Source organism: Anas acuta, chromosome 4, assembly GCF_963932015.1.
Source record: "Anas acuta chromosome 4, bAnaAcu1.1, whole genome shotgun sequence".
Taxonomy (NCBI): Eukaryota; Metazoa; Chordata; class Aves; order Anseriformes; family Anatidae; genus Anas; species Anas acuta.
The window spans coordinates 23,058,897-23,082,069 of NC_088982.1; the positions used below are offsets into that span (position 1 = coordinate 23,058,897).

The 23,173-nt window shown below is 43.5% G+C and overlaps 1 protein-coding gene across 1 annotated transcript in view; it reads left to right on the forward strand.

Annotated features, from left to right (window-relative positions):
- Nucleotides 1–17,573: 17,573 nt before the first annotated feature.
- NWD2 (NACHT and WD repeat domain containing 2) overlaps nucleotides 17,574–23,173 on the forward strand; it is a 57,791-nt gene continuing 52,191 nt past the window's right edge. The window contains exon 1 of the mRNA XM_068680089.1: nucleotides 17,574–18,156. Coding sequence (XP_068536190.1) covers nucleotides 18,006–18,156 — 151 coding nt within the window. The 5' untranslated portion in view covers nucleotides 17,574–18,005. The remainder of the gene's footprint in view (nucleotides 18,157–23,173) is intronic.

Consider the following 23,173-nt stretch of genomic DNA (forward strand, 5'->3'; position numbering starts at 1 on the left):
CACACCTTCAGGGTGGATCTTTGGATGAATAAACCCAAGACTCTAGCTCTGGAATCTCAAATCCCTACCTCTAGCCAAAAACATAAATGCTGGGATTTTAGACAGCAGTTCATTGAATTCAACACTCTTTTTATTGGCCACCGCAAAATTTGGCAAGAGTTTTGATTTCACATAATAGCTCCAAAGTATAACAAGCAAATTTAATTCTGAAAATTCATGAATGTTTTTAAGAAATTGCATAGAAAATTTCAAAAACCATAATGGTTCCAGTCCAGTTCTTAATGTAGATTTAAAAGATTAGTCTGGGAATGGAGATCTGGTAGTACCTACCTCTAACACAGACTTTTTCATCAGCTGAAGCAAGCTGGTTGGTACATCAGTTTCTCACAGTCCAAAATGACAGCAGACATTCAGAAGTCACAGGAGCTAAGGAAAATATCCATTAGAAATGCAGAAAATGCAAAATATCCAGAGAAATGCAGAGTGCCCATGAGATGTAATAAATCAGCTTCTGAGTACTTTGTAAATAGGTGGTGTATTAAAGAAAACTATCCTCACACAATGCAATAACTAAGCAGTCTTAGAGCCAATTCTTGTAGTTTTCATCATTCCTTGTGTTTAGAAATAATTCGTCAAACTCAAAGATATTAAGATAGTGGAAAGAAAAATCAGGATTGGAAGAGAAACATGACAGATGTAGCAATCAAAACAGGTCACACACTTAACACAACATTGTTTTTTTCTCCCAGTCTCACTCAGAACCACTGCAGACTTACAATATGTTATATAATAAAAATGAAGCCTCTGTTCTGTAATTTAGCTCTATTAGCAAGAACATTAGATCTGCTGTCAAGAGCTTAAATATACAAAATCTCTGAATAAAAACTGTTGCTCAAAAGAAATAATTCTATGCCACTTCCTCTAAAAAAATCGCAGTAGACACGTGAGTTTTGCTTCAGACAACCAAAAGCGACCAGTCTCCAGCTCACCCTCCGTGAGGGCTAGGTGTGTCCCCTCCCTGTTTAATACCCGGATGGCCTCAGATTGAGCCTTTGTCTCCGGTGCCTCCTTCACCCTTAAGCTGCTCTTTGGCAGGAGCCCTGCTCCTCCCTCACATCAATTTGTAAAGTCCCTTGGGAGTCTTCCTTTAGACACCACTCTGGTATCTGACAGCAGCCACCTTTCAATGCAAGGTTGTTAAACAGGGAGGGAAAATCATCTCAGCGTTACCAGATGGGAAGTAGTTGTGGGATCAGGACACGACCTCCCTACAGTTTTTACACTGTAGGAAGGTTGCTGCTACCTCCTGAGTCTCTGCAGGCAGAACGCCTCTAGGCAATACTATTATGGATGTAGTAGACAAAATAGATCCTTGACTTCCATTCATACATAGCTGTTGTTTGTAACTTAGCTAAATGCTTCTGAGTCTCAATCATGGAGCTCCTGTGCATTCCTGTACATTCAGCTATCTTTGTCCTGCCACAGCCATGGCTTCTTTTCTTCTCCATGACCTTCTCTTGCTTGACTTTGCTTGTTAAATAAATTCTTTTTCTCTTTTTTGACATCCTTCCTTCTCATTGACATCCAAGGAATCATTAGTATTTTCTGCTCTCACATGAAGCCCCTTAACTCCAATTTCTCTCTTCAGCCTTCATTCCTACAATTCTTATCACTTGGACTGAGTGTGATGCTTTTAGGAAACAAATCCAAAATACATTTGTAATTCCCCTTCATGTTAAAAAACAAAACAAAACAAAACTTGAAAAGGTCATTAGCTTCTATTACACTCTCCTTTATGTTGTTTCAATACCTTTCTGGAACATTTCCAGCACACACCCGACATGGTTGTGGAGAGCCACTTAATGTTACACGTTGATGAAAGAATAGAGAATGTCTGTAAATAGTTGAATGCTGGTGTAGAAATAAGTGTTGCAATAACAATATCCTCTTCAGCAGGCTATTAAGTACAAGATGACATATGGCAGATCTCCTTGCATTTTTATAGATTTTTTTCCAAAACATTCAGGAGTTACTGGATGCAAAAATATTAAAAATTAATTCCAATTCTTATTCTCCGCACAACATCACTATCCTAATTAAATGGCTCAAGAGTGAGAATCTCAACATGAAAAGGTGCTAGCTCATTGCCACCTGCAAGTGACAGACACAATGAAAAATGTTAGAGAAAAATGATTTTTTTAGGAAGCTCCTTTGAGTTATGGTAAAATATATGTGCACAAAAAAAAACTTGTTCCGAAATCTTCCAGCATTTAACTGTCACCTCCGTGACCAGGGTGTTAGGCAGTCACCTAACCAGCTTGCACAACAGGGTCTCATTAAATAGATTCCACACACTCCTTCAAATGTAAGCCAAAACAAGACTCTGGGCAACACCAGCCCCTTCTCATAAAAGTTACATAGAAGTGGGCCAATCAGTTAGTGTAAGGAGCAACATGATATGGCTACAAGACTATCAGGAAGGATATTAGCAGACACAAATTCTTCAAGAAAACTATATCTAGAACAGTCATAGGCCATGGGGAGAGCCCTGAAGTTAGCAAAGACTGAGCTCAATGTCCAAATGTCCCAGAAATGGCTCACGCAGTTCATGAGCTCCAGTGCATGGCCCCTGCATCCTTTCATGGTCACTGCTGTAAGTTCTAACAACCACATGGAACTAACAGATGGCTTCTCGTTACACCACCATCTCATTTTACATCACCAGTTAAATGCCATCATTTAACAATTGCCTTATTGTTATTGCCTGTGCAAAAAGACTAATTAGGCTCCAGGAAACTTTTCCTGTAGAAAACAGGACAGCTTGTTTCCTGGCACTTCTCAAGTTCTGCCTAGAAATGAAAGGAAACTACATTATGTGAGGTGTCAGATGAGACAGTAGTCCACAAAACTGAAGGAAAGGTTCTTCTATTCTCCTGAAGAGCACCTGAAACAATATCCTCCCTCCGCTTATCTCCATGACTTAGAGCTGCAGAATGTGCAGTTCAGCAAACAAACTGAAACCTACTCTTTGAAAAGTGCTTATTTATTTTGGGCACTTGTTTTTCATTGCCCAGCTTGAGAAGACTGGAGTTAGTTTTCAGCTTGACATTTGCCACTCTGATTTGCTCAGTCCTGTAAAATTACAGACCTGATTTTGCAAGTATGCAGGGTCTCCCACAACCACCAGGATGCCCATGGAGAAGAGTCACTCTGTGAAGGCAGCTAGCCAGTGCTACATGATTCATGCTGCTATAGGGCGTCGGTATGCTGCGATAGGGTGCTCAGTTTTGTTTCTGGAATCCTGCCCAGTTATTTCTGACAAGCTGGTTATGGTGTAAGTGCTGTAATGCAACTAAAAATTAGGAGGTTTTGCATCAATTTCTACAAATTTAGAAACATTGAGCCCTGTCGTTTTCTTTGCCTCCGAGAAAAGTCCACCATGAAATCTACAGATCACACTACTCAAATGGTAAATTCTCCCTTTTATTTGGGCAAATAGCCAGGCAATGAAGCCTTTCTTATCCAGAAGAACTAACGGCTGCCTCTGTCACCTTTTCCCTTCAATTATTTAGACTTCCCCCACACTCAGGCTGGCTTCCTGCTGGCAGCACTGTGGACTGTGTCTATTAATCATTAACTGTCATTGTGTTTTAAAAGAAGGAAAGTGAAAAGATTGCTCAAGAATAAAAATAGATTTTTCCTTTTTTTTTCCTGACAAATAAATGACAGCTATATGCTACCTGGCTTTACAGTGTCTTCAAATATGCTTTCCTGTTTTTCAAGGAAAAAAATTAGCATTCTAGACACACAGAGCAAATTGCCTGTTCCCAGTAAGCCCATGTTTCAGGGCTACCTTTCTCCTGTCATATCAAGGTTTGGTAGCCTCTGTTAAAGCTTTGGAGTCCTTCTCTGCCACCACCACCACATCATCAGGGGATGAGGACTATGTTCACAATGTAGTGCTGGAGACTTAGCCTCCTATATCAATAGGATACCAGCAGTAAACCTGACCTGCTTTACTGTTTCCCAGGAACTCTTCCAGCTGTATGTATTCTTAAGCCATCTCTCTTGTCCTTGCCAAAACAGACCTCTTTTAGACCTTAGTCCGGATCTTCCTCTGCAAGTCCTCCCAGGTGGCCTTCTCTCTGAGGAGTCCATAAGGAGGTCCAAGGTCCAGAGTCTGTTTTCCTGAAAACTTGGATTTACCCCAGCTTCTTTTCCTGACAGGTCTTCCTCTTCCTCAGTCATGTGTTCATCTTCTGAAAACTGCAGGCACAGCTGAATGCCTGGCTGTACTGAAACAGACACCTCATAATAAGAGTATTTCCTAAGCCTTGTGCTTTAAAGACACATAAAGCTCATATCAACTCAGAAAATAGGAAAACACTTGAGCTTCTACTTCAATATATACTCTCAGTTTTGCTTTTTAGAGACTGAAAAGCCACTACAAGCAGAAAATCATATCAAACTGCTTCTATTCATTGCACACCGTTTTGCACTTACAATAAACTATTGCCACATGCCTGACCCAGTCACTCCAAAAATAATTCATGACATATCTCACTCTGATGCTTTCCTGTGGGGTACAAGAAAAGAGGGTTTCAGAGAAAATAACACGTCCTATAAAGAAATGGCCTTTTGAGTAATCATAATGAAAATACTCCTTGAGATGCAATACATCCTGCCAGACACAGAAGCCAGCCCCAGTAAGGCAGATGCTAGGACTCAAAGGAGCTGAACTTATATGGCCAAAATGTTTTGAAGTCAATGAAACAGTGGTTTATTTGGACCTAGGGAACATATTTTCTCTTGCCTTATGAGGAATTAAACATACAGACTACACTTTCTCTGCATTTTGTTCTGTGGACACCCCATTACAGAGTGTAAGAGGTGAAAGTTTTATGAAAAAAAATCCATTTGCCATTTGTAAGGCCTAACATTGACTTTATTCTCTGCAATATATTGGATTGATGTAATCAATCAGTGTGGATTAGTCCTATGTATATCATAAACGTATATACAAGTGTGTGCATGCATTTGTGTATTATGTAGTCCTCATCACCTAGTTTATCAGCTATGATTATCACAGCTGTAAGCAGACAATGCACATAGCTGGGCTGCACAGAACCATCGTTCCATAAGTTTCATTATAGGTGATTTCGTTTGTCATGAACAGTGAAACAGAGGAAACTAAAATTAAACAAGTCAAAGGCGCTGACAACACAATGGTCACATTTTCAATCAAAAACTGATTATCTAGCAGTAGAGAGAAACTGGAGAAGCAGATTAAACTATTTCCTGGCGTTCTTATTTCTGATCTTTCAATTGCACAAGAATTCAAATAGTGCAAGTTAAATAAATCAGCAATAATGCATAAGAATGCTATTTCTGTTCTGACTACTGAAAAAATACAAATCTCGAAGTCTCTGTCACTCTATAGATGAGGGATACTTTCTGTTCCCTGCTACCTGGAAATCATCAATAAAAAAAGCCTGTACTTTTCGCTACATTAGCAAGTAGTGTGGATGAAAAGCAGTAGGTCCATAGATTAAAACTGTTGATGCAGAAAATTTGATACCAACAGCATACACATTTTAGATTTTGGTACTTAACTTCAGACTATCTGGCCCCATGGGCTGAATGCCACAGCTTGCTTTAGTATCACCTGAAAGGGTTCCAATTCCTGCACCCTGAGACTTCTGACAATGCCAGCCCAAACCCAGGAAGTGGGGACAACTGGGAGAGATATCTCAAAACTGCAGTTGAGTTCAGACTGAAGCAAGAACGTGGGTGAGCCCACCATAACATAGGGGTGCCTGCCCTTCTGCTGCTGCCACTTCCAGGTTGCAAAGTTAATCCACACCACAGAAGAAAAGGCACCTCTGTTCCTAAGCATCCACTTGTTTGTTAACTATAGCATGGCTGTTTATTTGCAAGGGAAAGCAGGGCAGGTGGGACCAGAAGATATTGATTTAAGTATCCATTGCGACATTAATAAAATTATAGCGCAGGTATGACAGCAAAATAACTCACACTTAAGAAAACTACAGTTGATTAAACCTAATCCTGTTTATATGGAATACACATAAAATTAAATGTCTATGACTAAGAGAAAAAAAATGTCTCCATTGATCATTTGAGTGCTTCCTGGAAACATTCAGCGAGACTGAAATGTAGTAGCTCTGAGGTGCCACCTATTTCTGTATTGGTGCAAAATGCTACAAAAGCTCTTAAATAAAGGGTATAGAATTAAACAGCTTCATGCATTTGACTGTCATACCTGACTGTCATACCTGAGTCTGTAACTTCTGAGATTGAATTTTGTGAGATTTTACCATGCTCGGACGTTTCCAGTGATGTTTTCTCCTAACGGTCATGGTATCACGGCAGTCTGAAGGCACAGCCAATTATTTGCTCAATGGATTATTTGGCAGAGAGCTTTTATCTCCTGCACAGTTCAGCTGCCTGTCTCCTCTGGAGATCAGCAAGCGACCTTTGTGATATCCTTAATATGAACAGTGAAACTTTAATTCATTCCTAAATCCAGGAAAGCCCTTTGGGGAGCTACTGGCTTCCCAAAATACCATCAGACTGTGCCCACGTTACTTGCCAAGCAGCTCCTCAGAGGCCGACAGAAGCAGCAATGCCGATAGCCTCAGCACCTGGGTCAGGCCCACACGTTCACACAGGAAGCTTGTGTCTTCAGAGGAAAAGGGGTGATCTGAAAAGCTCGGTTTTGGTGTTATATCTGAGAACAATACAAACAAACCAAAAAGGAACACCATTAATACAAACGCACTGTCCCTGGAAGTGGTGTGTGTACTCACATGAGAGACACCACTCCTCAAGGGAACCATGAGGTAAATCGCCCAGGAGGTGCCATGGTAACTTGTAGTGCCTATCTGCTCTCACTGATTCAATGCCACAGGACAAATTTAGCACAGCATATGGACTGAAATGCTGTTTTCCAGGTGAAAACCTAAATGACATCTTAGGCAGTTGTATTACAAGAGTATCAAAAGCAATCATCTTGAAAGTAGTAGATTTAAATCCACTGTCTTGGCTAAACTCTGACTTGGTAACTTAGATTATTTCAGTTTTAGTTAAATTCCTCTTTTTTATAGATCACAGTCATTGAACTCTGTAAGGACATACAGAAGTACCCAGAGGTAACACACTTCTGCCCAGAAAGGGACTCATGCTTACCTTTTCCTCATGATCTCTAATGCTTCCAGCACCCCTGTGGGGTGAGGAGGTACTACAGCTTGTATGTTAGTACCCTCACAGCTCATGAATAAGGAAACTATATAAGCTTACTCCTAAAGCTACTCAGCCCTCAGTCTCACCTTTAACCCCCTGGCTCCTGAAAATTCATGGGAAGAATTATTTTCTTGGGAATTTTACTCTCAGAAATCATACAGCTGAGTGACCGAAATTAGCAATTACAGAATAAAGGATTAAGCAGCAGCTGAAGAAGGATCGTCCTCACCTGGAGTTATAGCCTTAAATTTCTCTGCAGATCTAGTCCTAATGGACTTGCTTAGTCATTGCACAGGGAAACTCTGACAGGCCTGGAAATTAAATCCAAGGCTCCCGACACCCTGACCATGCCTCATTCAGTAGACTATTCTCTTAGTGAGCTGAAGAAAATACATAGTACATATTTGGAGCAAAGAAAACCTAAAAGGAAATCCATTTTACTGTCTACTTTATTATTACACACAATAACATATTTTTTTCAACTCCAGTAACAATCTGCAACCTGAATACTTTGTACAAAACTACAAAGCCATAAAAACTGACTCAGATTTAGCAATTTGTTTAACTGAATGTGCACAAGCAAGATACAACCTAGCAGGAGGCTGAGGGCTTCATCCCAGCTCTAGCTGTGCTCCATCTCCTAAAGAAATCAACGGGGCTGCTCATGGCCTCTGAGGAAGGCACTTTTCCTAAGCCTGCATGATTTTTATGTGCTTTCATGAATAAAGGAATTTAGGCTGTATGATAAAAGGCTGTGAGCTCCTTTCATTCTTTCTTTTTTCTTTTTTTTTTTTTTTTAACAGAAAAAGGGTAAGAACTGAACTTGAGTTTCAGCCACTTCCATTAAGATTCATGAATGTGGAGCTTGGCTCCCAGACATGCCCCAAACATCCCTGGATGCTCAGCATCCCCAGGCCCCCCTCCTGCCAACTGAAGAGGGCCACAGAAAAGCCTGTAAAGCAAGTTGGTGAGCAGGCACCGGACGTAATTTATTATTTTTAGTTTTTTGTGGGTAGTTGGACACCTTAAAACAAAGCTTTTACTTGAAGAAGCACTTTATGAAAGATTTAAAGCTGTCCAAACAGTTTAAGCTGGCACCCAGACAAACAGAAGAAAGCAGTGCCTCTTGCAAAACCAGCTGCCAACCATCTCATGCAGGAAGCCTCAAAAAGGAGTGACTGCACCCACCAGACAGCCCAGCCAAGAGAAGAAGATACTATCAAATCGCACGCTCAGCACACTTACCTGCTCGGAGCACATTTGACAAAGTGGGATCTGGATGCTTGTGCCTGAAGGAAGCAGGCGGTGAGTGTCGGAGCACTCGTCCCAATTTGGTGCCTGCTGCTGCTCCCATCTAGCCCCAAACACAAAGATTTTCTTCATGAGAAAAGCACAAGAGAAGATACCACACTGACAGCAACCTTTGATACAACCGGGAGCATGCAGCTGGGTCTCTGAAGCCTTTTTGGATGTGCAGTTTGGCACGTTGGTGAAAGGGCAGATTCTGGAGCCATTCCTTATAACGAGACATACAGAACTCAAGAAACAGGCTTACTGGAGTTATTGAAATGGCTTACCAATGATCAGCTGCTAACAATAAGTCTCAACTATTCCTGCTTCTGTAGGAAAAAAAAAAATCATTCTACGGCAACAGAGACCCAAATGACAGGTTTTATTTGGGAATAAAGCTTATTTCAAATTAAAACTCCCCCCCAGATGATGATAGTTGTCTTCACAATTCTTCACCAAATGTTTTTACATTCAGGCTGCCCGAGGGCCTTCATAACACTTCAGAGCACAGCTATGTGCAACTGTGGCATGGCAGTGGTTACAAAACATGTCTGTGATGGCATTTGGTAATAGGGTACTGCATGCTCCATCAGCTTACAGAAATCAGTATTAGCTACAGTAGACTAGAGACAGAAATCCACTGCCATTATTTCTGCAACAGAGCAACTAGATTCACACAGAGAAACTCCCTTTTGCTTTCAGTGCTTGTCTCCAAGATTAAGCACTTTGTTCTGGACTTGGAGCAGGTGGAGAGCTTCCTTTTCCCCTAGCATAGCTGCAGTATCAATTCGGGAGCACGATGAAAAATGATGGCATATATTAAATAAGACTAAAAAAAGTGACAGCTGCTCCTTCAGAACCCCTGCAGGTAAAACAAAGCTCTGCAAGCTTTTTTTTTTTTTTTTTTCTTCCTTCTTAGCACTGAGATGACAAATTAATGTTACTACTGCAATCCCACTCTCCTGGGTCTTCATATGTCTTCATATGTCTAAAACAAACTTGCCATGTCAATAAATCCCAAAAAATCACATTAACAATGGAGTGCAAATGGGTCTATTTTCTATTAGCACAAACAAATCAGAGTGGTGATTTTATTTGTCATGTAATGTGCACAAATAAACATATAAATGTCTATAATCAGATTGGTAAGCCTTATTCATCAACAACCTTGCTGCAGGAATATTTTGACTCTTCTATGTCAAATTTAATTACCACATGTGCAGCAGGTGTAGTTCACTTAGAAAACACTCTCAAAATGCTGCACAGCAGATGGCCCTCTCTTAACTCTGCTGCAGACATGTACATGCTCACTTGATTCAGCCTCCCCCTAATTGCTGCTTTGAACATGAGTCCAAGATTACTTGCCACAACAATCTCTGCAAAGCAGTGGCACAGAAACTTGGACCGACTCTCAGAGAAACATCCCGGCCTTCTGTCCCTCCTCCTCCTTTACGTTCTGGCTTTTCTTTGGATTTCATTTCCTCAGAGGGAGTGTAATGTTCTTTGCTGCCATAAGCATTTTCTAGATCTAGAAGCTATTAGGTATAATCTCGAAAGCTCTCACCATGTGGAACTTTAGCTTGCATGTCACCACCACCGATACATATTTTTGGAAGACCAAAGCTCATCTTTTAGATGCTAGAAGCATCTACCAGAGAGCAGCATGGGCAGCAGCCATTCCACCACCCCCCCTGCCAGGGAGCAGAGCAGGCGAAGGGGAAGGGGAAGGCTGATGGGGACCTGGAAGAGGAGCTCAAAACAACCAAGCAAAGCAATGACAAATAAAAAGCGCAGGGACAAAAAAGCCAGGAGTGAGTGGCTGGCCAAAAAGATGAAGACAAGGGTCAGGACAAGAGGCAATGGACACAACCTTGAACGCAGAAGGTTCCCTCCTTCTGTGGGAAATGTGGGAAGATCTGTGATGCTGAGCTGAGGAGGGAAATTACAGTTTATTGAATAAGAAGTTAAAAATGCATGGGAGGATATTTTGCCTGTTCTGTTGTAACTATGTAACCTTTAAGGATGAGGCAGGACTGTAAAACTAAGCAGATTGCTGTCAAAGGACCATGATTTATTTTTAGCTGAGGTTAGGAGGTGCAGCAATGAGGCAAGGAATTACAGGAAAGGAAAAAATCATTTCATGGCTAAGAAAGTGAATATTGCTCCAGAGAGAGAAGGGAATTTCCTTCCTTCCTGGCTTCCACCGTGGACTTCCTAGGATGCTAATTACATCTTTTAAATTTTTCATGGGTGATCATTAATTGTAGGCTCTTTGTTTTCTGAGTACCTGACTTGAAAGTCTGAAGCTTAGAACACAAATAACCCAAACACACTCAGCTACAGCTGATGGGGACAAAAATTGCTACTTGCACTTGGTATCTAATACCAGTTACTTTGGAAAAAAAAAAAAAAAAAAAGCAGTCCTTGGTATCTCAGAAAGGGCATCCAAAATTAACAGATACTTTTGGTATTAATGAGTGTGTTTTAGTAATGAAACTTTCTTTGGCTTGGGTGTTATGAGAATGAGTTCATATTTTGGAAGGGCTTATGTACTTACTATCTTTACTATCTTGGGAAAAGACATGGAAGAGCTGAGGAGAAAAAGGCTGTATCTATCTGCAGACGGGGTCTGAACAGTGAGCAGCAAGTATGCCACTGAGCACATGCTGACCGAGAGCTGAACACAGTAAGGAACTCCTCTTTTGCACAGTTATATCAAAGGGTGCTAAAACAGAGTACTGGGCTAGTTAAGGACTGCTATAATGTATATGTGCAACAAGGCAAAATTTAAAGCTACATGAACAAAGTCGAAAGCCTATCTTTGCAATCTTAACATTGCATATCTCTTGTGTGAATTTAGCAATACATACGTCCTTTTGTTTCTTTTGAGTGTGTGTGGGCATTTGTGCACATATGTATCCCTAGGGAGCGTACATCTATGTATGAGAATTCTGTGTGAGAAAGCAGGTTTCTTTTAATCTTCCAGGAGAAAGTAAGACAAAAATAATTTCCATGCCTTCATCATGTTATTTTAGCTGCAAAGAACCCTTCAATCAAGTGTGACATAAGAGATAAAAATAAAGATGTGGTGTGGTGCAGCCACTTGTAATGTTTTAATAGAAAAGGCTACGTTTGCTTTGCTAGATTGCAGAGTTTCTACAGAACCTCAAAAAGAAGAAAATGATAGAAAAGCAAACCTCTCATACCCAGACCATTGTCGTTACAGGGGTTAAGCCAGGCTCCTGGTGGTGCACTGTTTTTAGGATAAAGTAGAAGTCCTTTTGCCGATGCCAGCTGGCAAGTCAGACTGGGACTTGGAGGTGAGAATGAAGTACTCCTGTGCTTACAAAGACACAAAACTAACCAGCTTGGAGGTATTATCTTCCCTTTTTCCTTGAAATATAAATTACTCCGTATACTGTACAAGTGCATAATTACACCACATGGCAGCTCCTGAAAACCAGGACTATTCTTACACCTCTCTGTTTGGAAATTCTTACTCCAGGTTAGAGTTCCCTCCTCAGCACTTATGGAAACGATGTGGTTTGAAGGCTTAAATATCATGCTGGTAAGAACACAGAGAGATCCACCAATGGTGTAACAATGGCATACAAGGAAATATAAAGAAAACTCTGCTGTGGAAAAAATAAAGGAAGGATATTTGTCTCTCAATTGCGGGACATCCAGCCTCCTCCCTGCAACTGGAAATGCAGTCTCAGCTGAGGCCAGTAAAAAAAGAGTATTTTGCACTGCAGTGATCAAAAAGCCTGTTTCTGATTCTCCACACTCCATGCCCTTCCTACTCTGAGAGCTGCCAGTCTCTGACCTCCTCCTAATTCCTTTTAACACTTACTATCATGCAGGAAACTTCAATCCACCATCTATTACAATACTTCCAAAAATGGCTTCTTCTACTCCAGCTTTTAAGAAAGATTGGAAGAAAATATTCACCCCGAATCCTGTAGGTTTTCAGATTGTATAACCAGTTGAGTCAGTGGCAAAACTCCCACTGCCTTCAACAAAATCAGGAGCTCGTGCCCATTTTCTACTTAAGTTCAGGGTAGCTACTTTTGTACCTAGATATGTGCGTGTATGCAGACTTTCTAGAAGAAACCAAATGCCGGATGCTACATCCTTGTATTACATGTTCCATATCCTTATTTGAGTAGTCACCACCATCATGAAGTTTTGTATCCTTAAAACTTCAGGTAGACGAAACCTTATGCACCTACGTCCAAAATCCAAATTTATTGGCAGGAAAATATAGGAACCAACATTGGAGCTACGTCACTTGTACAATCCAGAAATTATTTTATGACACATATTCTGTATTGTATATTCAAAATACAAATGAGCAAAAGGGAAAAGGAAAACTTTTTTAGTATTACTAAACTGTGCAGAGAACATAGAGGAAGAAGTTACCAGGATTTCATTACAGACTCACTTAGAGGAAAAATGTATTTGTGGGCTAAAAATGCACAAACTCAAACTTGTTCTCATTTTATGAGACCAAAGCCTATGTAGTTTAGCATCTTCTTTTGGATGTTGTCAACCAGCTGTTTCAGAGAAAGCTGAAGAACATTGCAGTGGGCCGATGTGGGCCAATTTGCCTCTCACAGCTCTCCTCATGATGTGAGGCAGCAACTGACTAAAGTTGCAAAATCTAAAAAAATTGAACATACACGTATTTTCAGCACTCAGAACTACGTAGAAATAGGAAGTATAAACCAAGTAGAGTTAACTGAGCCCCGAAATGGCTATAAAAGGTCCTTACGGGAACCCAGTACCATGTAAGATCTGCTAGGACATATCTTATTTCTTGCAATCAGCTTCTTGACATAAATATAAACCCAGTAAGCTTAGGCAGCCTGTCATTCCTAATTTGCAAGGATAATAATAACAGGGTTTTTTTTAGTGAAGCATGAATCCTATGAGCTCTCATCTCAGCACATCTGCCCCTGCTCTCCTGCCAATCCAACCACCCTTGCAAAAGCAACACAGCCCTGTTAAGAAGAAGGTGCAGAGAAGGAACACAGAAAGTTTCTCCCCTCAGTTTCAGCAGCAGCAAGCTAAAGCAGAGATGAGAACAAATAGCTGGGATGTTCAAACAACATGACCGTGGCCACAGTTCCTGTGGTGAGGAGCTTGCTCGGCCTTGGCACCTCGGCAGCTCGGGGAGGATGATGCCTGGGGGATGCACCAAGCCCTCATTAAACAGGCAGGAACAGGCGCAGAGTCACAGGGTCTCTTTCTTGCTTAAAATGTGATTTTATTGCCTCCTTTCGTCTGTCGCTCTAGGCAACTGCCTGCTCCTAAAACTGGGCCAGCTTGCTAGGGAGCTGCAAAAACCACTCAGCTTTAGGTTAGCATTCACTAAGAGGATGCAACTCTGCGCAGGAGTCCCTCGGCTTCTGCATGCAAGTGGTCAATGTGCTGATTCCTACACTTGGATCTTTGACTTGACCTCAAACTTTTCCCTGCCAGGCACTGCAAATAACTAGATTTTGGGAAAGAAGGCAATAGGAAGGCTGAACATGCTGCCCCTGGCACATCCAGGCGCTAAACACCTGAGGGAGTATTTTAAGTACCTAGGTCTTAGCTCAGCGGTTGTATTTTAGTGCAGGGCAAAGCGCTCCATTTGAAAGATGCCATAAAAAACTCTGCTATTATGACCCCGTTACATACAGAAGTGGTTACTGTAGGTCTGCCTCCACCTCAGCAGAACTGCTGAGCATGTCCCTGCTGACTCCTGTGAGAGTGAAACCAGACCATTGCTGAACACTTTTCAACACCCCACAACACACACTGAAGTACATATGCACAAGAACATAAATTCAGCTTGCAGGCAGAATAAATCGGTTCCTCACAGCTATCGCAACCCTGTCGATAGCGTATTGCCAAGGGTACTGCCCAAGCTCTTCAGATTACTAGAGCTGACCCTATAGCGCTCAATTTTACACAAAACCGATCTCAGAATGCCATGCTACCTCAGACAGCCGTCTGTAAGCTGTGAAACTTATTCATGCTAGGTTTAAGCCAAACAACTTGGTGCATTTTGTATTGATCTCTGTGGATCAGTACTACTGAGCTACACTCGCCTCTGGGACTTAAGAGGTAAAGCGCTGTGCAGTGTGAATTAATGCAGGATCAGGCCATCAGGAAATAAAATAGCTCGGTTGTTCCCATGTGTTTTACCAAGGGAGGCTGTCTGTAGCTTTATTCAGATATATCTGAACTTGGAAGAAATAAGGCCAGAATGATAACCGAGAAACGTTCAGGTAAAAGGGGAAGATGCATTCTGAATGCACACCAGTAGAGATCCTCTGCCACTTGGCTGATCTACCTTTTTTCAGGATCAAGCCAGTAGTCATGGGTGTTTATACAAAGGCTCTTGTAGAATTACAGGTCTGGTTTTATTCCTGTTCGGCACAATGGTGAGCCATCAACCTCAATGTCAGACCCTAAAGACCTGCTCCATGCCAATAAGGTCAGTGGGGAAGCCTGGGGACCAAGCCTCCAGGCAATGCTTGCAATGGTTCCTAAAGGATGCAAATCTGTGCTCGGGCAGCTTCCTCTTAACCACTTCGGGACTCAGACACAAACACTGGCTCTAAAATGTGTCTTGTAAAGTAGTATATTTTGCTGAACTATAAAATTTAGAAAATCTGTTATTCAATATGCAATTTAATAACATATTTTTGATGTATGCTTTTACAGCAAACACAGCAGGATCCTCTTAATGATTTGTATTTGAATGTGAAGGACATTCCTGGATATTCTTTTTGTTGAATTGAAAAAAGTTTTTATTTTTTAAGAGAAGCTACCAACTAATCTCCAAACTGAGTTAGCCTGGAGTGCCTACATACTGGCAAAGTCTCAGGTGAAGCAGTAAATTAATTTCTCTGTACTCATTTCTTTGCCCTCTCTGTTTCAGCCTCACAGTGCTTCCTTCCCGGCATTATATATACTCCAAATCGCAGGGTGCTGAGCCCCGACAGCAGGCAGGCTGAGGCTGGGCAGCTGAGGAGATGACCACCCTGAGGCACCTGCCCACTTCAGCCTTCCCAGCGGTGGAAGCTACCACGGCAGGAAGCTGAGTCATGCATAAAGGCAACCCACTTTACAGTTTACAGCTCCAAATGGCAATTTTGGGATTAGCACAGGTTCGAAGCCGCACGGCAGGAGCCTGCAAGCTGCAAGGACTGGTTGCTTCATATGCAGTGCGGCTGTCCCTGCCATGGGAGCTGGCGACTGGTTGGAAATGATGAGCCTGGTCCCTCTTCATCCAACCTGGGCTTGTGGGACAACACATTCAGTTAAGAGCCAGTGCTATTGTCAGTGATGTCAAAGACAAAATTCCAAAGGAATCCAAATGATGCAAGCTCAAGTTTTAAACTCAGTAAAAATGACTGCCAAAAAGAGTCCCCAAAACCCACTGAGTTAGGGCTGGTATGGTAAAGGAGCAGCCCAAGGAGCCCAAAAAAGTTGCCTGAGAAATTTGTTGGTGACAGCTCTAAGGTGGCAGCTATATGAAGTGAGAGTCTGCGTCCTTACCAGGGGCTGCTTCCCCCAAGAAATTTGTATTTAGGGACTGCCTGGTACATTGTGCTGGAGGAGCAAGGCAGATAGCCCAGCTGACAGTCAGTCCCAGCAAAGTACGTAAGATGTAATTCAGCCTACGCTATAAATCATTTCCTTCATGCATTCATTAACTGTCTGCAGCCTCAAGGAGCTGCTTTTCAGCCCCGTATTAAAGAAATTACCTGTTAGTGACACAAGCCAGAAAAAGGCACGTCTAAGCACAGTGGCTACACAAAGGGTAAGCGAGGTGCAGATAAGCCCAATAGTTGTGTAAGCAGTGACATATATGAAGCCTCATTTCCTAGGGAATTGCATCTCATGACTGTCAGATTTTTTAACTGAATTATACCAAAGCTTCAGGCTTGTCTTATATGGAGCATCAGGCAATCCACAGAGGAGGGAAATACGCACGCCTACCACGAAAGGCTTCAAGTGCGATTTTATCCTTATTGGACACCCCAGAATCCTACAGGAATAGGCTTTTTGATTGAAAGGGGGATTTTCCAATTCCTAGGCACTCTGAAATTGTTCCACGACTCCACCACGGGCTTTCTGTCCGGTGACACTGCAATACTAATGGTTGTGATGTTCACTGTATACTTTTTCTCTCTGCACATAAATGCACTCCCCTGCCCAGCCAAGCTCCCAGGAACGTTACCTGAGAGTTAATATCTTAAAATTTGCCCCTCGGTTGGAATTGGCCCCAAATGTGTTGGGTGTGGAACTGATAAAGAAATAGTGAGCAAGCAGCAGCATTTCTCCCTTGCACGCACACATGCAAACACACACGGTGTGCAACTTTGCACGCCCTGCAGAAACCAGGGTGCACGAGGGTTGTGCTCAGCGCCCCGGGCACCCCACAGCCCCCACCTCCGCTCCCCAAGGGGAGCCGAGCGCTTCGCTCCCCCAGTCCGGGGGTGGCTGAGGGTTGCCCTGGGGGTCCCAGCAGGGCAGGGCCGGGTGGAGAAGGCGCCGTGCCTTGAAGCAGCGCTCAGCCGGGCACCCACCACGCTCGGTCCGTAGCACGCCACGCACCGCGCCCGCTCTGCCACACGCGCTGCTGTCCGTGCACAGGCTCCGTGCGGCGCTGCCCACGTGCGGCGGGCTATATAGGCAGCACCGCCCGCCTCGCACACTTCTCCCTCCAGCCCCTCCAGCGCGCTCAGGCGCCTCCACACCCGCCTGCCCAGGCGGCACTGCTGGGACCGGCACCCCCCGCATCCCCCCGACCCCAACCCAACCCCAACCTATCCCAAACTCATCCCCGACCCTAACCCTTCCCCAGCCCGGCCGGGCCCCTCCCCGGGCGGTCCCTGCGCTGTGCAGCCCGGCCCGGGCCCGCCGCCCCCCCGCCGCCCGCCCCTGGGCGCCGCCCGACGGGGCGCCCCGCCGCCCGCTGCTGCTGCACGGGGGCCGCCCGGCGCCGCTCGCTGCGACCGGCCCCTTTCATTCTTCAGAGCGGTCGTGCCGATTAAATAACTGATTAAAAAGGCAAAGAACAAAAGGAAGGGGGAAGCAGCACGAGCATCCTGCCGTTGTACCTCCGCAGCTGGGACTCCTGCGCGGGCGGCTCCAGAAGACGCAAGGAGGGCGCTGAACTCTTGCGAGCCCGGAGGATGCGCCGCCGGCACTTTCCCTATAAAAATCCGGCCCGGGGGCCCTGAAGCGCTCGGAGGAGAGCGGGCTCCGCGGGGCTGCCCGCAGCCCACCCCGCCGGGACGAGACGCGCCGCCGCCGGGCTCGGCCGCCAAACTTTCTCCCCGCCGCCGAGGAGGAGGCAGCGCAGGGGCCGCATGGCCGCCGCCAGCATCATCATCATCAGCAGCAGCAGCAGCACGGGCCGGGGACTGCCGTGAGCCCTGCGGCGCGGCGCCATGTGGGCGGCCGGGGCGGGCGGCAGGCTGCCCTGCCCGCGGGACGCCGCGCTGCGGCGGGCGGCCTTCGCCGGCAACCTGGCGGCGCTGCCGGCCCACCTGGTGCCGAGCGGCAGGAGCGTCCGCGTCTTCATCAGCGCCAACCCCGAAGGTAACTCGGCCGCCCGGCTCGGCACGGCACGGCTCGGCCCCGCCGCAGCTCCCCCTGCCGCCCGCCGGCCCCTCGGCCCCCGTGTCCCGGCCCCGGGGGGGTTCCTCAAAGTCCCGTCCCCAAAGGAGCCGGGAGGGCCCGCAGGGGTGGTGGTGTTAGTGGTGGTACTGGTACTGGTTGTGTTGGTGCTGCTGGTTGTGGTGGTGGAGGTGGTGGTGCTACTGGTAGTGGTGGTGCTACTGGTTGTGATACTGGGGAGGCTCTTTTGGCCAGAGCAGTTCTAGTGCCATAAAGTCAGGGTCACACATATTAGACCTAATTAGCTGCCGAAAGCCTTTTTTTTTAAGGTTAGCCGTGGTACCAGCTGTTTGCATGCACTCAGGAGGTGTTGTCCCACCCGTAAGGATGAAGTTGCCGGAGCGTATTGCCACCCGGCGTGAGGAAACCATCAATAAGGCGGTGGCACCTCTGACATTTCTTGCCTCTAAAGATAAGCCGGCTGTGTTCGCAATTCTCCCTCACACCACCACCCACCACCGGCCCCCCCAGCGCTTCTAATTCAACAGCGCTGTCACCCTCTGTGCAAACACCGCAGATCTGAAAATCATGCCTGCAATGACAAAAACCTTTGATTTCCGAAGTGAAAATTGCCTTGGCACGAATGCTTAAATGAGCAAAAAAAGTGGGCATCGCACTGGCTTGAGTTAATCCCACACCTCCAGCTCTCCCAAGTTGCTCTCACATCCGAGATCCCTGCGTGCTTTAAGAGCCCTTCCTTTAAGGAGGGCATTAAAATGCTTGCAGCTCATTGTTGCAAGCTAAGCAAAGATATAACTAGCAATAATCTGGGAAAAAAAATGTTTAATTGGCTCTGAAAGAAAACGGGTGTGAATTTTTAGAAGGGATGTTACTCATTGGAGATGGGATTTCTGCCAGCATTCCCTCCACGGTGCCGGTGCCTCCGTATTTGACGTGAATGGCATTTATCGGCAGGTTAGCTTGGTATGTTGGCTGCATACTTGCGAAGCTAAAAAAACACTAAACTCATTCTGAAAGTGCAGTTTTGAAGCCATGTATATCCATTTGCAGGATTTTACCCTGGTGGTGTCATTTCCAAATTTTAACCTGAGAAAACCCTAAGAGTCAGGAAATAACTCAGTCACCTGAGAATTATTTGCACTGGCTTCTTTGTAGCCTCGCGTGGTCACAGCGATCAACACCCCTCATTTCCCAAATGTTATCTGCAGTGTTCCTCCTGCTTTTAGAAATTATAGTGTGGGATAGAAATTTCAGAATGGGTATGGATTTTAATTACCAAAGTGAGACACTTGGGCAAGGAATTAGGGGCTGCAAGGCATGAGGAGCAGCTATGGCTATTTATCAGTGATAGCACTGACGCAGAAGTATTACTAACTGCATGTGAAAAGACTGTATTGATAAATAAGCAAAAATGATCTACGATGGGAATTAGGTATCATCTAGTAAACTACTTGGAAGCAGAAGTGCTCCTTGCAAAAAATTGTGAAGAGTTCAAAATGCAAGAGTGCTGGGGGAAATAAAAAGGTTAAATTCTTCCTACTCGGTAAAGCATCTAGCATACTCGAGCTACAGCAAACGCCTCCGAAGCCTTCCTTGTTAATTTTCAGCCCATCAGTGCCTTGGTGCCCATTCCTTGTGGCACTGAGGGTGGCAGGACAGAAGGAGGGGGCTGCCAGCCCCCCACCTCCATCGGCAGCTGTGCACGGCGGTGCCGGAGGAGCTCGGGGACTAACACTGCTGCCGCTCGCAGGAAGACTTCCAAGTTTGCACAGACTTAAAATAACGCCTCTCTTGAATTGTATCCGTTTAATAAGTGGATATTGGAGAACTCTGATGAATCAGGGCTTGGTCCGTTCTTTAAGGGCAGGCTTTAGTATGACTTAAATATATTTTTATAATGCAAGTAGGAAAGTGGTTATTTGTAAAATAGAACAGAAATCCCTAAAAAATAAATAAGAAATCCTTAAAAACAAAAAGCAACAGTGAGCATGACTAATAGGAACAGAATTACTTCATTTTACAGTCTCTTGTTTTCTAAACCAAATTTTGTAGATAAGTGAGACGGTGTTTTTCTCTAGTAATTAGCAGTATTTTCTTGCTCAAATTGTTGGCATTAATTAATCATCCTCCATATCACTGAAGATGATTGGATCCTTAGAAACACTAAAGCTCCTGTATTATTTGAGTATAAATAGGTCTGTTTTCTTGATTCAGTAGATATAAGCAATCAGGCATATTTTAAATACATATTTGGGCTAAGAGACATTGAATATTTTGCTTTAAATAATCTATCGCTTGTCGTAAGATATTTTGGTTGCTTCAAGCTGAGAGGGGAAGTAAGTTACATTCGTCTGATTGTAATAAGTGCTTTTAGTGTTTCCTGTCGGAATCTGTGGACTGTCACGGCAATCAGATAATGTCAGCTTATTTACTGCTCAGTAGTGCCTATGCGATGCCTTCCACTGATATACAGCTCATGTTAAGTCTGACAGGTGCAAACTTCCAGACGGCCCCCCTTATACTGAGCGGTGACACCAGCACTATGGATTGAGACCATCCCAGTGACTCTCGTCACTGCTTGAAGCAGAAAATCAAGCTGTTTCGAGAAATTATGTGAGGGTAGAAGGTAATGCAAGTCCTGGTTGAAACTGACGCCTTCAGCAGAGTTAGGGATTTCCCTTTTGGAAATGAAGTCCTGTGAATTGGGACACGCAGTCAAATTCAGATCATTTTAACTCCTTGTGGCTCTTCCGGCAGCAGGGAAGTTAGCCCTTTGCTAGTTCTAGTTAGGGTTTAGTTACTGCTTTGATTAGTTAAGGCATCAGTCATTTTTTACTTCAAGCTCTTTATGTTTTAGTTGGGAAGGAGCCTTTCATGTCTGGGAAGACTGTAATATAGTAGAGAGAAATGAATACATTAAAGAGGGGTGTGTGTAAAGCCAAATGCCACACACAGGTGGTTTCACAGAAGACAGATTGATAATGCCTTCATGTAGCATCTGAATGTGTCCTGACATAGGGTGTCAGCTATGCTTACCTGAAAGCGTAGGTAGGGCTAACTTGCACCCAGCACTTCACATGGGAAGGATGCTGACTTTTCCATCTGTTCGTCCTGCTGAACACAGCTCTCTTCTCCGTGCAGCTCCTCTGAATACTCCATTTCTAAGTTCCAACATGGGATTTCTTTTTTTCTGGGTCTGCTGCTTTTTCAAAACATTTTGTCTGTAGCAACAGAAGCAATTGTGTTGAGATCATGAACAAACTTTGTTTTAAATTCCCTTTTTTAATGCAGAAAGGCTATGCTCATGGGTTCTGTTCCTCCCAGAGCCATTTAAATTTTCAAATATTAAAATTATTTATAAAGTTAGAGGGGTAATAATAGATTGCCACAGTTCTTTAATGCCTCCTTTGTACAAACACACTATAAAACTAATTTGTACAGTTTGAATTTCACCAGTTTCCCCTTAGACTGCCTGAGATTTCCTTGTGTTACACTAATGAATGAGTTTGAGTTTCTTGAGTTATTACAAGTTGTCCAACTTGGCTTATTTTCCAGTGATTTGCTTAATCCAGGACATTGTATTAATATGAAAAACACTTTGTTGGAATAAAGCACAAATGTTCAGTGCCCAATTTATGTATTTTCTCATGATACATAAGGCAAAACTCTCACCTGCAGTTAGTTTTGTTGACTAGATGAGGATCATTCATGTAACTGATGAGTGAAGAAATGAGTCTTAGTAATGTTTTTGTTTGGACCTATTGTTACAGGCTGCTTTGCAGGAATTACATGTATTTTTACGCATGTTGATGTACACAGGAAAGGAAAACTAAAATGTGGTGTGCGTTTGTGGTTCACTGTTAGTGAACATAAGGGTGCATAACTCATAACAGATGAAGAATTGTGCTTGCTTTTATTGCTATGTAATTGCCATATGTGATAAGAGAAAGGTATAGCCTTTGATTCTTAGCATATTCCAGGCACATTATAATATTTTTACCTGAAATCTTGTGCTTTTCTTGAGAAAAATATAATTATGGGAATGTTAATACTCCAAAGCCAGAATAATACCATTAATGATGGTCCACTTTGTCCAGCCCCAAAATACCATATGGTGTCCCTGCTTGGATATGTTGCATGAAGATCTTTTTATAAAGACAATTTTATATAATCTGGGTGGAATTTATTCCTTAGCTAAATTAAAACACAGATGTTCAAGTGTATGAAATTGCAAGGGAGGTGTTGCGGAGATGTGGAGACAAATAACTCCAGGACTTTTTTTACGCAAAGTGTTAGTTCTGGTTACCTAACTTAGTACCTATTTATGGTGTTACGTGACACACATCACTGCAGCGTTTGAGAGCTACAAACACAGCTACACTTGGAAAAAAAAATTCAACACTTTTAAAGGCAAACTTGAGTAGATATCTCAGTGTTCAGGAGAGCAACATGATTCAAGTATCTGGTTTTGGTACGGGCCCTGATTGAAGTACGCCTTACTTAAGGAGGCCCTGTGGTCAGACACTGCAGTTCAGTAGGCTTGGAAAAGAGCTGGCCATTTTTAGTATTTCTACTTCTATACGACCTTTTCTCTTTTTCTCTTAATGCCGCAGAACCACCTTTGTTGTCAGCATGGTTGAGCAGAAAGCAAGGCCTGACTCTCTTTCTGTTTGTAGGACCAAGTCTCACATCAGCTGTAACTCCTTTTGCAAGGCAGGGCAGGTAGATCTGAACCAGACAGTCTTTTGCTGAGCAAAACTACCAGAAAACCAGTCATTTTCCTGCTTAGCAGCATCTGATATTGTAAGCTCCAAAAGTTTACATTAGGTATTTACCCTACCCAGGTAAAAAACAAACAAACAAACAAACAAAAAAAAAAAACAGGACTTAACATTTTTAACCCTGTGACAGTTATTTAAATACATTGAAAAAAATACTTAACATTTATTTTTCTATGCAATCATATAAAGTGTATAAA